Source organism: Colletotrichum destructivum, chromosome 11, assembly GCF_034447905.1.
Source record: "Colletotrichum destructivum chromosome 11, complete sequence".
NCBI lineage: Eukaryota > Fungi > Ascomycota > Sordariomycetes > Glomerellales > Glomerellaceae > Colletotrichum > Colletotrichum destructivum.
The window spans coordinates 627,660-642,396 of NC_085906.1; the positions used below are offsets into that span (position 1 = coordinate 627,660).

General features: G+C 30.8%; 1 protein-coding gene across 1 annotated transcript; it reads left to right on the top strand.

Annotated features, from left to right (window-relative positions):
- Window positions 1-3,133: 3,133 nt before the first annotated feature.
- Window positions 3,134-3,819, top strand: CDEST_15320 (uncharacterized protein). The gene is made up of 3 exons (XM_062931476.1): window positions 3,134-3,357; window positions 3,466-3,541; window positions 3,651-3,819. The coding sequence occupies exons 1-3, from the start codon at window positions 3,268-3,270 to the stop codon at window positions 3,779-3,781; spliced, it is 297 nt and encodes a 98-aa protein (XP_062787527.1). The 5' UTR covers window positions 3,134-3,267; the 3' UTR covers window positions 3,782-3,819.
- Window positions 3,820-14,737: the final 10,918 nt, after the last annotated feature.

The window sequence follows — 14,737 nt, forward strand, 5'->3', positions numbered from 1 at the left end:
GTTCTGGAAAGGTGGATTATGAGTAGTAATCACACTGTATGTAGAGGCGCAGAGTTACTAGCAAGCCAGAACAGACGCTTTTGACTCTTACTCAGGAACTCTACGGCGTGAAATAATATAACAGAAAAAGGAGGCTAATTGCAGCATATATATAGAAGATAAGCTTGGTAGGCAACAGGTACACAGTATGGTTAGCAGTGGTATGACTAACGAATGGGCATAAGTGTGGCTGCATTGGTTACGGACTGAGAATAGTCGGTAGAACCTTGAGTCGATTGGGCATGAGACTACTACGTTAAAAGCAGAGGGGATTGTCTAATCTCATAGACTTTAAGCGGGGTATTAATGTTCTATATTCTCTCTCCTATGTGATGAACGAATGGCTGACAAAACAAGAACCTAAGTTAAACACATCATGAAGCAACATTTTCTCTCTTGCTGTAGAGGCTGTAGAGTTAAAGACTTTAAGTTCTTAGGTCCACGCCAAGACACAGTTAATTCAGGCAGCAACAAAGTATAGTTTGATGTTGGTTGTACGCAAGGATGCTGTCGGCTCATGCGGTGAACTTCCGCTGTCATCATTTTGATTGGCCTAGGACAAGGCAACTTTGCTTCACGTACTTGCACAGGAGAGATCCGAAATCCGGAATCCGGAATTTCAGGCCGGCTTAACAGAAAACACCACTTCAGCGTAGCAACCTTCCTCTTCAGGGTCAACAGGACCAACAGTGGCATCTACCCATAACGCAAGGGACTTTATTTTTGCGGCGCAGACCGTAAGTTGTGGAACAAGTGCTGTTCACCTGCATGCCTATCACTGCCAACTTTCCAACTTGGAGTTGCTAACACAGTTGTGCATCTACGACGTAAAAACCGCGGCAACTTCGCTTGCAAAGGTCCCACACAACTCCCTTCGCTTGCAGTCACAACAGCATAGCACGTTGTCCCAATGCTTTCTGCTGACATGAAAGTTGTTAGAAACAGGCTATTGCTTCCATTCAGCTTGTATAGACTTGTCAAAAGACTCAGTCATCATTGCCGAAGAAGCATACAGGACGCGAAGGGGGTAATTGAGGCAAGAGTGTGATGTATTCTGCAACACTCCTGCGGGACCGTCCGCCGGCCCGAAATGCGGCTAACATGTAAATTGGCTTATCTGACAATCTGGACGGGGGTAAAGTCGGCAATGCGGGCTTCGTTACGGCAATGTTTTGCCCACATCGCATTCTCAGTCAGTCGGCACTGCAGTGCCGACCTTGCATCGCCCGCACTCAAGCCCACCCTTGCGCTTCAAAACCAACCCCATGCCCAAGACCATTTGCATGTGTCTCTGCATTTTCCCAGGATGAAAGGTAGAATATGCAACCACGCTCCACAATATGGCGTTATCGATGCTGAATGTTCGCGACAGCGTGCGTTATGTACCAAGTGCTCTCGTGATTACATGGTGTCAGACCCCCACACGAAGAGTGTGGTAGAGACCCCCCGGTACAAAAGTCACCCGATCATCCCAACGCCAAACAGACCGATAACTGTTTGGCCCGTGTGATATCAGCCACGCACCGAAATGAATCGAGAGCCTCGATCGTTGGATCGGCCAAAAAATTACTCGCCGTCGCGGAGCTTGCAAGCTATGTCGCCAGAAAAAGGTCCGTTGTATGTTGGAGTTTCTGCAAACCTCGGCGAAATGGCTACTCATAATCAACAAACACAGGCAACGGCGATCGACCTTGCGGTCTTTGCCAGGCAAGTGCACCGCACAAATTCCAACGAATACTGGTCATGCTTTGGAGACTAATTTTATCTACGTACCTGCAGCGCTACAAGGCTGACTGCACTTATGAGTCGTCCGAAGTTTTGCAATCCTTCGTGCATGCTCAGATGCCGCTGACACCAACCAGGGGCGACTCGGGAGACGCCAACTGGCTCTTTGGTGTGGCAGGCACCCCTGTTTTCTTATCTCCCACGAGTCTTTCTTTGAACGAACCAGCCGAGGCGCGTCAACAAGTCACACATAACCTCCTCCAAGCTATCGAGGAGCAGTTCGGGCTCGCACAAGTTGTGCTGCTAGGTTGAAACAGTGTCTTCATATTGTTTATTATTATTCTTCCTCTTTGGCTTCAACTAACGGAATCCAAGAGACAGCAGATTCAGAGGCCAGGATTACGGAGCTCAGCTGCGAGAAAGCTATCGAAGCATACTTCTCCCTTCCTAGAACATTCAACAATGGCATTCCCACGGCCTCATGCGCCACGACTTCGAGCGGCACTGTTCTTAACGAGAAGACAGCCCTACTTCCTGTTTCAAGTCCCGTTACGGAGTATTACGAAGCTACTGGCAGCGTGTTCGACTTGCTTGGTGCTCCTCATGACAGATATCCACAGTTTCTATTTCCGGCTCTGCTCACAAACGGCAATGCAATTCCTTAACGTGGTAAAATAAAGGGGGTGCTAAAAAGTAGGTGGTTTAATATACTTATTAGCTTTAAGGAAATAGAGACATAAGCTTAGTAATATATATATATATATAGTTAGCTTTAGTAGCCCTTTTAGCTTTGCTGCTAGGCGTTATAAAGTGTATGTGTATTTATATATTAACGTTAATGAATGCGTAATTTAGAGGTGTTTATTAGAATTTAAATCCGGTATTTCAAGTTTTCCAGCGAGGTTTCGGTTGGACTCTTCGCCGATTCGGGTCAATCGGGAGAACTTGTAAGCCGACTGATCAGTAAACACTGCTAGAAGTTCAGACAAAGTCTCTTACACGGCCAGGTTTGTACGCACTACAGTACCTGGTTTGCACGCACCATTCGGTTTGTTTTGTTGGACGTCATAAAGACTTCCGTGGATTAGAGGGACATAAATACAGTATATCCTCAAAAAGACCTTCACTTGGCTGTAAAAGATACTCCCAACGGAGGAGGTTCCCACCGACCCCGGATATAACCCGATGTCGGAAGAGAAACGATCAATAATCATATAAAGGGTGTAAGCATTTCGGGAAGCTCGAAAAGCTCCAGCCGGAAAGCTCGGAGGTCTTCTTATTTCGGAATTTTTCGGAAAGCTTTAGAAATAATATTTATATATATCAAGAGAGCTCTACTCGCAATTGTCGTTCTAAAGTGAACAATGCACTACTCTTTAATCAAGCACCTGTCTCTTCCTCTTTACTGAAGACACCCTATTTTCGCAAAAACTCACCCCTTCTCTCTAACGTATCACCTATTTACGCTTTCAGTCCAACTACTACGCCAATTCTGCCACAATCATGAGGACCGCATTCCTATCCCTATCGGTTATTCTCATTAGTCAGATTGGCCGCGCTAGCGCGGATCACCACAAATACTGTATCTGTGCTGTAAGTTCAACTAAAAAAAAGAAGCTGTTTTTGTATTTGTTACCTACTAATGACACTAAAAACAACCTTCCGCTCTTAGATAAATAGAAGTAGCTAATAATCCTACAGGATACAACTAGTGGTATCGGTAACCGCGACCGTACCTCATCAGCTTGTTCTAATACCCAATCCTTGGGAAATAACAGTATGTATTTCGGAATATTCTTATAACTTAATAACTATTAAAGATTATTTTTAATGGGCCTTTAAATAAATAATACGATTGTTAACTAGCCAACCCTTGTAATATTTAGGAGAGTTCCAGGATGTAGCGTTTGATAGTCAAACGCCTTTTCAGTGCTATTCGTCAAACAATAGCCTTGATGGCGATACTTGGGATAGATTTTGTAAGAGTTTTTCAAACACTCACGGCAAATGTAAATGATGCAGACGAGTAAATCTTCAGGTTCGCTTAGGCTTTGTAACTATACAAGCGCTCTCGCTAGTTGTAAGAGAGAGAGCAAACTCGCTGCAAAAAACATGCCCTTAGATAGAATCTGTTTGTAAGACTAAAGTTATATTACATAATAGATAGAGACAAGCTATCTACCTGCAAAAACCTAAGTTTACAGGTTCTAGAGTTCTACTTTTATAGAGATTAAGGCAATAATTTAGTAAAGGAGGTTATTAGATAGCCTATAAAGTTTTGCAGCAATCTATAAATTTTAGGAACGTTAGTATATAATTATACTAAGAATAAAGAAGCTTATCTATAAAAATACCTAAATGCTTAATTGCATATATCTGTATAACTGCAAGAGATATAAGTAAACGGTTTTGATATTTAGAATCCTTATAATTTTAGCTACAGAATAGTATGTAATTTGTCTATATACCTTATATATAAGGTTTTATAGACATACTAGTCTATATAAAGACTAGTATTAACATTCTAGGCAAGCCCTACATACTAAGGACTTTAACCCTACATACTAGATAAATACACTATACTATAAGCGTATTTATACATATAATAATATGTATTAATAATCTAGGATTTTATCCCTTAGGCAAGAGTATAAATAAAGGGTTTTCCCTCTTCTATTTTACCTTAGAACTTAGACCTTATGCATATATGCATACATGCAATATACAGACTTTCTGCGTATACTTTTAACTTACTCTTATCTGCCTTATCTTATTCCTATCTAAGATATCCTATCTTATCTACCTACCCTATTCTTACTTAAAGTACTAACCTTAACTATCTATTAGTAGAAATACTACTATTAGATATCTAACTGTAATATAATACTATAGGTAAAAATATGCATTAAGAGGGGGCTTATATAGAGGGTAGTAAAATGCGCGGCTAATAATATAGTAATTATACAAAGACTAAATATAATATATAAATATATTAGGTAGTTTAAAAGACCTCTAAAGAAGAGGATTATAAGCTGTTTTATTTAATTTTATATAATACTGCTTAATTAACTTATAAAAATCGTTAAAGGGTAGAAAATGTAGCCTGCTTACTATATTAGCCTGCTTACAATATATATACATTATACCCTTTAAAAACCTAATCCTTTTAGTATAACTTATAGTGCTACTTATAGCTTTATTACCTTAGCTTCTGCTAATAGATACTACTATAGAAAGTTAACTATAATATGCTACTAGTATTTAAATGTTATTCTACACTCTATTTATACGCATAAGTTACTAGCTAGAAAGCCTATTTAAGATATACATTCTAGCTACTTAAACTTAAATAAATTAAGCCTTTTGTAATATATATACGTATATATAAATCTTTATTATTATAGTCAGCTTTCTATAGTAGTATCTATTAGCAGAAGCTAAGGTAATAATGCTATTAAACAGTACTATAAGTTATACTAAAAGGATTAGGTCTTTAGAGGATATAGTAATTAGTTATATACTTAATAAGGGGCTTATAACGTTAGTTACTAGTAAAAGGTGCTAAAAGTATTTAAGGGGATAATTACAAAGTTAATTGCTAAAAAGCTATAGAAGTCTATCCTTAAGTGCATCTAAGTCTATCTTATATATAAGTCTTACTATAGTCTTCCTTAGTAGCTATAATTAGTTTTAGTTAGTAGTAAGCGCTTATTATTAATTATAAGCGCTTATTGCTAAGGATAAGCGCTTATTGCTAAGAGGTAGTGCTTATATATAATCTTATCTTTATATAACTTATACTATAGTTCTTTTGTTCCTAAAGAAGTATTATAGTTAGCTTTCTATAGTAGTATCTATTAGCAGAAGCTAAGGCAATAAAGCTAGAAAATAGTGCTATAAGTTGTACTAAAGGGATTAGGTTATTAGAGGATATAGTAATTAGTTATATACTTAATAAGGGGCTTATAACGTTAGTTACTAGTAAAGGTTGCTAAGAGTATTTAAGGGGATAATTATAAATTTAATTGCTAAAGAGCTATAGAAGTCTATCCTTAAGTTTATCTAAGTCTATCCTATATATAAGTCTTATATATCTATTGCTAAGGTTTAGCTTACACCTAATTACTAGTAATCTAGGTGTTATATAAAGTAATTACTTAAAGTAGGGTGCATAAGCGCTTACGTTATAATTAATTATACTTACGCATAATTAGTTACTTACCTCCTTATCTCTATATAACCTTATACTATAGTTCTTTTATACTAAAGAAGTTACCTTTATTTCTTATATCTTACTTACTTATAACTTATCTATAACTGCTAGGCGCCCTATAGGGGTATCCCTTAGTCCTATTATGTTTAATAGGTTGTAATATTAAGTCTTCTCTCTAAAGGTTTAGTCCCTAAACTACATAAGTAGGTTAGGTCCCCTACTATCTAGGTTAGGATAGTATTAAATGTTTCTTCCTTTATACTAACAAAATGTTACTTAGTAAATCTTATGCTAAAGCTTCTTCTATATAACGTTACCTAAAGCTTGCGCTTAAAATTAGGGAATTTAGTTTTAACATTATACTTTATTTATACTATTAGTTAGCTAGTTGTTGCTATAAGATGCTAGCTAGCAAATTAAAATATTTTAAATGCGTTTATTATAGTTATTTTTATAATACGTTAGCAAATGCAATTTATAAATGTAAGTATTAGTTTTATTCTTTATTCTTATAGTACTAATCTATTTGCAATAGTAGATTATCTTTTAAATAAGTTTAATTATCTTAAACTTAAGGAAGAGTTAAAGAAGTTAATTCTTTATTAAAAAGCAGATATACTAAGGCAGGCTTAAGCTAAAATAGATAAGTTGCTTGCAAAGCTAGATTGTATTTATAAGGTAAAGTAGATAGTATTTAAGAAGGGTTAGGAGATCCTAAATAGTAGTCCTAAGGATTCTATTGTATCTTCTTTTAAGTTAGCAGTAGCTAAAGAGGTATAGGCTAGTAGCGCCTTTAGAGTTGTTAACTAAAAGGTAGTATTTAAGGATTTAAAGTTAGTTAACTTTAACTTTAGTACTTTTTTAGTAGTACCTAAAAGTATTAAAAGTTCTTAACTAGTTCTTATAAGTTATCTTTATATCTATAGCCTTTTTATTTAATAAGATATTTATTATAACTATCTTTATTCCTATAGTTAATAATTTATTTAACTTTATACTTTAGTTTATTAGGTTTAATAATAATGCAGTCTTTAGTGTATAATCTATATAGTACTAGTTTAAGCAGTATAATATAGAAGACTAAGTAGATTTTTATTATATTAGGTAGTTTTAGCTTATAGTTAACTAGTAAGACTTTCTTAAGGATTTTAAAAGGTTTAAGTTTTTTGTAGTCTAACTTATTGCTTAGTTGCTTAGTTTTAATGTTTTATTATATAAGGTAGGCGCTATCTCCCTCTTCTAAGGATAGTCCTCTAATCCTTAAAGTATTAGCATATTTCTTTATTTATTTTCTAATAAATTCTAAATCTTAAGAGACGCTTATCTAGATTTTGCATATTTTGTTAATTTTAGCTACAGCCTTTAGGGCCTATAGTCCTTTGCGTAGTTCTCTATATGCTATAGGTTTAAATCTATAGTTTAGGTAGAATAAGAAGTAGAAAGTGCTTTCTTTAACTGCGCTGTTGTAAGCAAACTAAGCTATAAGTAATAGTAGTACCTAGTTATCTTAATTATAGTTAATATAGCATTATAAATACTATTTAAATAACGTATATAATAAGCAAGTAGGTTAGACAAGCAAGTAGGCTACCTAACTACAACTACATAACATAAAGGTGCAAATATTAACAACTACCTTATGTATTTAATCTAAACTATTTAGAGTCCTCTTCTTTAGACATTTCCTTATTAAATTAATATATTTGCGTATTGTAACTAGTGTTCCTATAGACGCTACATCATTATTAGCCTGTCTTAGTCCTTAGTTAGCAACTACTACTTTAGTGCGTTTCCTCCTCTACCTAAGCTGTAGCCTCTCTCTATAACTAAAGGTCTTCTCCTTTAGCTATAGTAAGACTTCCTCTTTATTAGAGACAGTTTTTCTTAGCTCTCTAGCGTTAACTAAGTAGGTTGTTCTCCTCTTAAAGGATCTAATTCTTAGATCTTAATAAGGCAATCTAGTGCATAAATCTATAAGCCCCCTTAAATAGATGCTTTACAGCTTTAATAATTAAAGTTAGGGAGCTATTTTAATAATAGGTAATTCTATTCTTAATAAGTTATAACTGTAAAGACGCCTTAGTTAGGTTGTTTAGTGTCTAAAAAGTTTATGCTAGGGGTGTTATTAGAAGGGATCCTAGAGGCGTTAGAGTATATAACTTTATATTAAGCTTTAAGAGCACACTCTCTACACTTAAAGGCATAAGCCCTACCCCTCTAAATCCTCCTTAGATGTTTTTCTCTATAATTGCTTGCGCAAAAGCCCTATAAAACGCTAGAAAGAAGTCCTCCTTAGTAATATGCGTATTGCTTTAATGCATTTTATCCTTAATTTCTTAACTATATGCTGTTTTTAGAGGCCTAAAACATCTAACATCTAATCTAAGGGCTAGAGTAGATAAGATAAATAAGCTAGCATACATAGGGTAATAATGTTATTCTCCTTATAAAAAAGCTTAAAATCTATAAAGTAATAACTTTTATATCCATTAATAATAAGGAGGTAATATTAACCCTTTCTACGCAGTCTTATATGCTGTTTAAAGTGCTAAGCCTAATCTAGGCCTCTTTTATTTGTTATCTATCTATTTTTAAATGTTGCAATAACCTAATTGTATAGAAGACTAAATTCTATATACTAGGTAAAGAGGTAATACTAGCTTACAATAATAATGTATAGTAGAATACTATAACCTAATAAGCTAATAGCCTAAATAACTGTAACCTATTTACAATTGCTAGGCTGCATTATTTTTGTATTTAAATGCCTTTTAGCACTAGTTACAACTATACTAGTTAAGATCTAGCCTATTATAAAGCTAGTCTTATTAAAGTTGTAAATATCTAAGTCTATAATACTATACTTTATAATTATGTTTGCTACAAGTAAGAACTATACGTTTATTACATCTAAATCTTTGCATTAAGCCCTCTTATAGTTATACTTACAAAAATAATGCGTTTGTAACTATAGTTATTGCTTTATAAAGTTTAAAGCCTATTGCTTCTTAACATAGGGTGCATTATAATTAGCAAGCAATTAATTTGCTATTTCTTTAATACTATAAAGATAGAGAGAAAAAGATCTAGCGTCTAAGTTAAGAATATACTTAATTAGCTTTATCTCTTCTAGCAGCGTTAAATTCTATAAGTTAGGTATACTATTATATTGTAATAACGTTCCCTATAATCTGCAGCCTAAGGTAATACAGCTAATGTTATAGATCTTTGCTGCAGCCTAAATACTAAGGTTTTAGTCTTTTTAAATAGCCTAAACTGCTAAGTTTAATTAAGTATCTTTATTATATACTAACATTGTTTTTAATAGAGAAATGCGTATTATAATAATATAGGTAGCACTATAGCAGCTAGGTAGCTTACTTGCTTATCTAGCCTACTTGCTTATTATGTATATTATCTAGTTAATTTATTTAGTTTAACTATTAGTCTATAAGTAGAAAGAGGTAGATAGTTTGTAGTCTGCACTAAGTTGCAAAATTAGGGATTTTTAAAACTTTAAAGTAAATAGCTTATCTCTATTTAATACAATTTTTTTAGGTAGTCTATAGTTACTAATAATATATTTTAAAAACATATATATAAAGTCTTCTGCTATGCTTACTTTTAGGTATAAAATAAAGTAAGCGTATTTAGTAAGTTAATCTACTATAACTAAAACGCTATTGTAATAGACCTTTGTAAGTAGTTCTCTTAACTTTAGTAGTTTAATAATAAAGTCTAAAGAGATTAAATGCTAGGCTGCTAATAGTATTAGCAGTAGTTAAATAAGTCTATAAGGCTTATATAGACTATTCTTGCTTTTCTTATAGGGTTTGTAATCCTAGATTGCATCTACTATATTTTATCTTATTACTTACTAGTTGTAGTATTATTAAATTTGTTTCTAGGTTTTAGTAACTCCTTAGTAACTATATACTTAAGTACTATAAATCTTTTTAATTATCTTATGCATTATTCTATTAGTTATACTAACTATAACTTATTTAGTAATTATAAGTAGCTTCTATGCTAGAATAAAGTCTCTATTCTTATCTATTTTAAGGATAACTTGTGTTTCCTTTAGGATAAGGACTTTATAATCTATCCTTCTGCTAAAAGCGTTAGCTCTGCTATTATTAGTTCCTTTCCTATAGATAATCTAGAAGTTATATTCTAAAAGGAATTCTAACTATCTAATTTATTATTTATTTAAGTTCTTAAAGGTTATAAAATGTATAAGGTTCTTATAATCTATATACATAAGGACTTTATATTTTATACTAAATAGTTATAGTCTCTATTTATAGAATGCTTTAATAATTACTATAAGTTCTTTATTATATATCTAGTAATTTAATTTTAGTTTATAAAATGCTTTAGAGAAGAAGGCATAAGCGTATAACCTTTCTTCTTTATTGCGTTATCTAAGTTATCTACCTATAGCAAAGTTAGAGGCATTAACTTTAATCTTATAAGGTTTTTTTAGATTAGAGATTTAAGTAATAGGTTTTAAGCTAACTTATTGCTTAACTTTCTTAAATGCATTATTATATTCCTTAGTCTACTTAAATAGGGTGTCTTTTTGTATAAGGTTTTAGGTGCACTATATGCTTCCTGCATAAATTTTAAGGAATTATTAGTAGAAATTAATAAATCCTAAGAATAACTAAACGTCCTTAACATTTTAAGGTATAAGCTAGTCCCTAACTGCCTATACTTTCTTTACTTCTATCTTAATTTATCTTAGTATAATAGTGTATTTTAGGAAGTTAACTTTTTAGGTATAGAATTTACATTTTTCTACTTCTACTAATAACTTAGCTTCTTAAAGCTTCTAAAAGACTTTATATATATATTTCTTATGTAGCTTAAGGGTAAGTAAGAAGATAAAGATGTTATTAAAGTAGATAATAATAAATATATTAATAAAGTTACTAAAGATATAGTTAATTATTATCTAAAAGGTAGTAGGTGTATTAGTAAGTCTAAAAGGTATAATAAAGCACTTAAAAAGTCCTTTATGTATTTAGAACGCTATTTTCTATTCTTTACCTACCTTTATTCTAATTAAGTTGTAGGCTTCTTTAAGGTTTAAGGCTGTAAACTATATTGCTTTATATAGTAGATCTTAGAGTTCTAAGATAAGTAGTAGTAAATAATAATTCTTTTTTATAATACTATTAAGCTATTAGTAGTTAACATATAGTTGTAGTTTGCTATTCTTCTTTAGTATAAATAGGATAAGGTATTCTATAGATAACTTAAAGGGTCTAATATATCCCTTCTTAAGGTTCTTATTAAGGTACTTATTTAGTACCTTACATTCTATTTTATTTAGTCTATATATTAGATAGAACTTTAGATAAAAGCCTTTAATAAGAGGGATTTTATAATTATAAGGTCTATATTCTAGTAAGCTTATTTCTAATTTTAGTATAAACAGCTTTTTATACTTTTAGTACTCCTTTAAAATAGCTAGAAGTAGATTTAATCTTTAATCTAATGCTGCTAGGGCTACTATCTTAAAAGGCTATATCTCCTAGAGATAGGTAATATATTATATTTATTGTTTCTATAGTAGTATATTATTAAGAGGTGCTTTAAAAGATTTATTTAAGGCCTAGCTCTTGTAGTGCTGCTTAGTAACTAAATCTAACTATTAAAGTTAGCTAATTCTCTAATCTATTTATAGGTTATGCTTTTATAACTATATAATTCTTAAGATAATATTAATATCTTTTATCTCTATAATGTTAAATTAGAGTTCTTTTTTCTAGCTATAAACTTACAAAAAGAGGTGCACTATCTTTAAAATAATAAGTCTGCTACTATACTTAACTTATTCTCTTTTAACTATCTATAATGCATATAGGTATTCCTTCTTTTGCTATAGTATCTATTATTTATTTACCTATTTAGGTAAAATAAAGTTTTCTTAGGCGCTGCTATTAATAATTATATATACCTACTATCTTTAAATCTTAATATTTAAGTTAAAATGTGCTGCATTATAGGTTATATATAGGGTCTTATATGTTATTACTATATATTACCCTTCTGCTATAAGCATCTTTAGTTTTTTAACTATTAAGTTTTTTTCTTTTATACCTTCTACTAGGCCTTTACCTTAGCTTTAAAGTAGATAAAGCATTTATTATATTTGCATTCTTACTATCCTTTATTATTATTATAGTATAATATAAAGTATTTAAGGTCTAAAGCAAAGGTTGTAATATTTCCTTTCTTATAGTATTGCATTATTTAGAATAGAAGTTATCTACATAAGTAGACATCCTAAATAGGTTTTTTAGTATATTATTAAGGGTAGAAGTAGAACTTCTTTTTACTTTTCTTATATATCTTATAGTTATTATCTAAATACTCTACCTAAAAGAAATCTATATAATCCTTATAGTTAGGGTTTAATAAGAAGTAGTCTTTTAGTCTAAGTAGTATAAGTAAGTAACTCTTTTTATATACTATTTTATAAAACTAAACTAACTAGTTATTATTCTTAAGGTAGATAATCTAGTATTTTAGTTACTTCAAGGGTTTTAAGTTCTCTTTTTTAAAGCTAAATGTAATATAGGTTTTATAGTACTAACTAAGGATAATTCTATAGTTAGGTATTTCTTCTAAATTGTAGTTTAAGTTATTTAGCTTTTATAAGTAGTTACTTATAGTATATTTATATGCTTCCCTTTCTTAAGAGGTTTACATCTATAGATCTTTTAAGTTAGCTGCTGCAACTTAGTTAAGTATAGTAATATTAATCTTACTATCTAGTATTACTAAGCTTTAAAGTGCTAGTCTTTTAATTTCTTTAAGTTATTTTATTTAAAGTATCTTATTAAGTTATTCTTTAATTTTATATATAAGTTTTTAACTAAAGCTTCTTTATATTATTATAAGGGTTTTTAGTTATTCTTAAGGTTCTTTCTTTCTTTCAAGGCTGTTATCCTTTTTAGCCTCTTTTTTTATCTTAAGGATCCTTTAGTATATTATAATCCTATAGGCTTATTAAAAGATGTTAATATATTATTATTAATGCTTCTTAGGGGTTTTATATATCTTTATCTATTTGTAGCCTAACTAAGTTATAGCTAAAGTTTTAAAGGCTTTAAGATATTATTCTAATTGTTTTTTACTATCTTAGTAGGTAAGATAGTTATTATTATAGTAGGCAGTCTATAAAAGTAAAGCATAAAGGATATCCTTACTAGTAATATTAATTTATTAGCTTTTTTTAAGTATAGGTTAAAATTGCTGCTTCTTAGGTTATTAGCATTCTCTAGCTATATATCCTATTTTATTGCAGTTATAGCACTTAAAGTCTTATATTTTATTATCTTTCTAGGCTACGCTAAGGTCTATAGAGCTACTATAGTATCTATAAGTAGTACTATTATAATTTTAATTATTCTACTAATAGTTTCCTTTAGGGTGTTTAGCTTATTTATTACACTAAAGGTAATTTTACTAAAGTTATTATTAAGGTTGCTATTAATACTTCTTTTTTAAGTTAGCTAGTACTTACTTTTTGCTTTTCTTTTTATATTATTTATAAAGTCTGTTATTAATCTTAATAGTAAGTTTAGCATACTATAGGAAATTATCTAGTTAATCTTACTTAAAGAGTTTATTTTTAATATCTTCTTTAAGTCTTTTATAAAATAAGAAGATCTTAGTAGCATTAGTGTAGTTAAGTCTAGTATAAATGCATCTAAATTCTAAAGTATAATAAGTAGCTATATCTTTCTATTTAAAGTTAGTATGGTTATACTTACACTATTATTATTTACTAGGTTTTTAAAAGAGAAATAGAAATGCCTTTTTAAATCTATAGTATCTTTAGAAGATAAGTTAGGTCTTAGTTTTAAATTTATTTTATTTATTAGTTATAAAGTCTATAAGATAGAGTTTAAACTAAGTAAAAGCTTATTCTTTTAGAAAGAAGGCTGTATAGATAACCTTCTTAGCTTTATCTATAAAGCTTATTCTATAGAATTATTAATAAGCTTAGACTTAAGTTAAAAATCCCTTAAGTTATCTTAAAGTTTTATTAAAAGTTTAAAGTAAGTTAAATTAAAGTTTTTTTCTTCTATTATAGTATAAGGTAGTAATAATATTAGCTGCTGCATAAAGAGTATTAACTTCTTACTAAAGTGCTATAAACTAGGTATGCTTAAAGTTCTATTAGATTATTTACTAAAGTTAAGCAACTTTAGTAGCATTACTACTAAGCATTTTCTATATATAAGCTATATCTTAATAGGTCTTCTTAAGTTTCTTAGCTAGCTTTATAGCATTACTTTTGCTTTTAGAGGACTTAACACCCTTTATTTCTTTATCTAAGGTTTTAGGGGGTATAAAGGTCTTTCCCTTAGAGGTAGAAGTAGGAGTTGTAAAAGTTGCTTTAGAAGCTATTATATTATACTATTTATTAGCTTTATAAGGTTAACTTACTAAATAGAAGTAATTAAAGTATTATAGTTAGCTTTCTATAGTAGTATCTATTAGCAGAAGCTAAAGTAATAATGCTATTAAATAGTACTATAAGTTATACTAAAAGGATTAAGTCTTTAGAGAATATAGTAATTAGTTATATACTTAATAAGAGGCTTATAACATTAGTTACTAGTAAAAGGTGCTAAAAGTATCTAAAAGGATAATTATAAAGTTAATTACTAAAGAGCTATAAAAGTCTATTCTTAAGTGCATTTAAGTCTATCCTATATATAAGTCCTACTATAGTCTTCT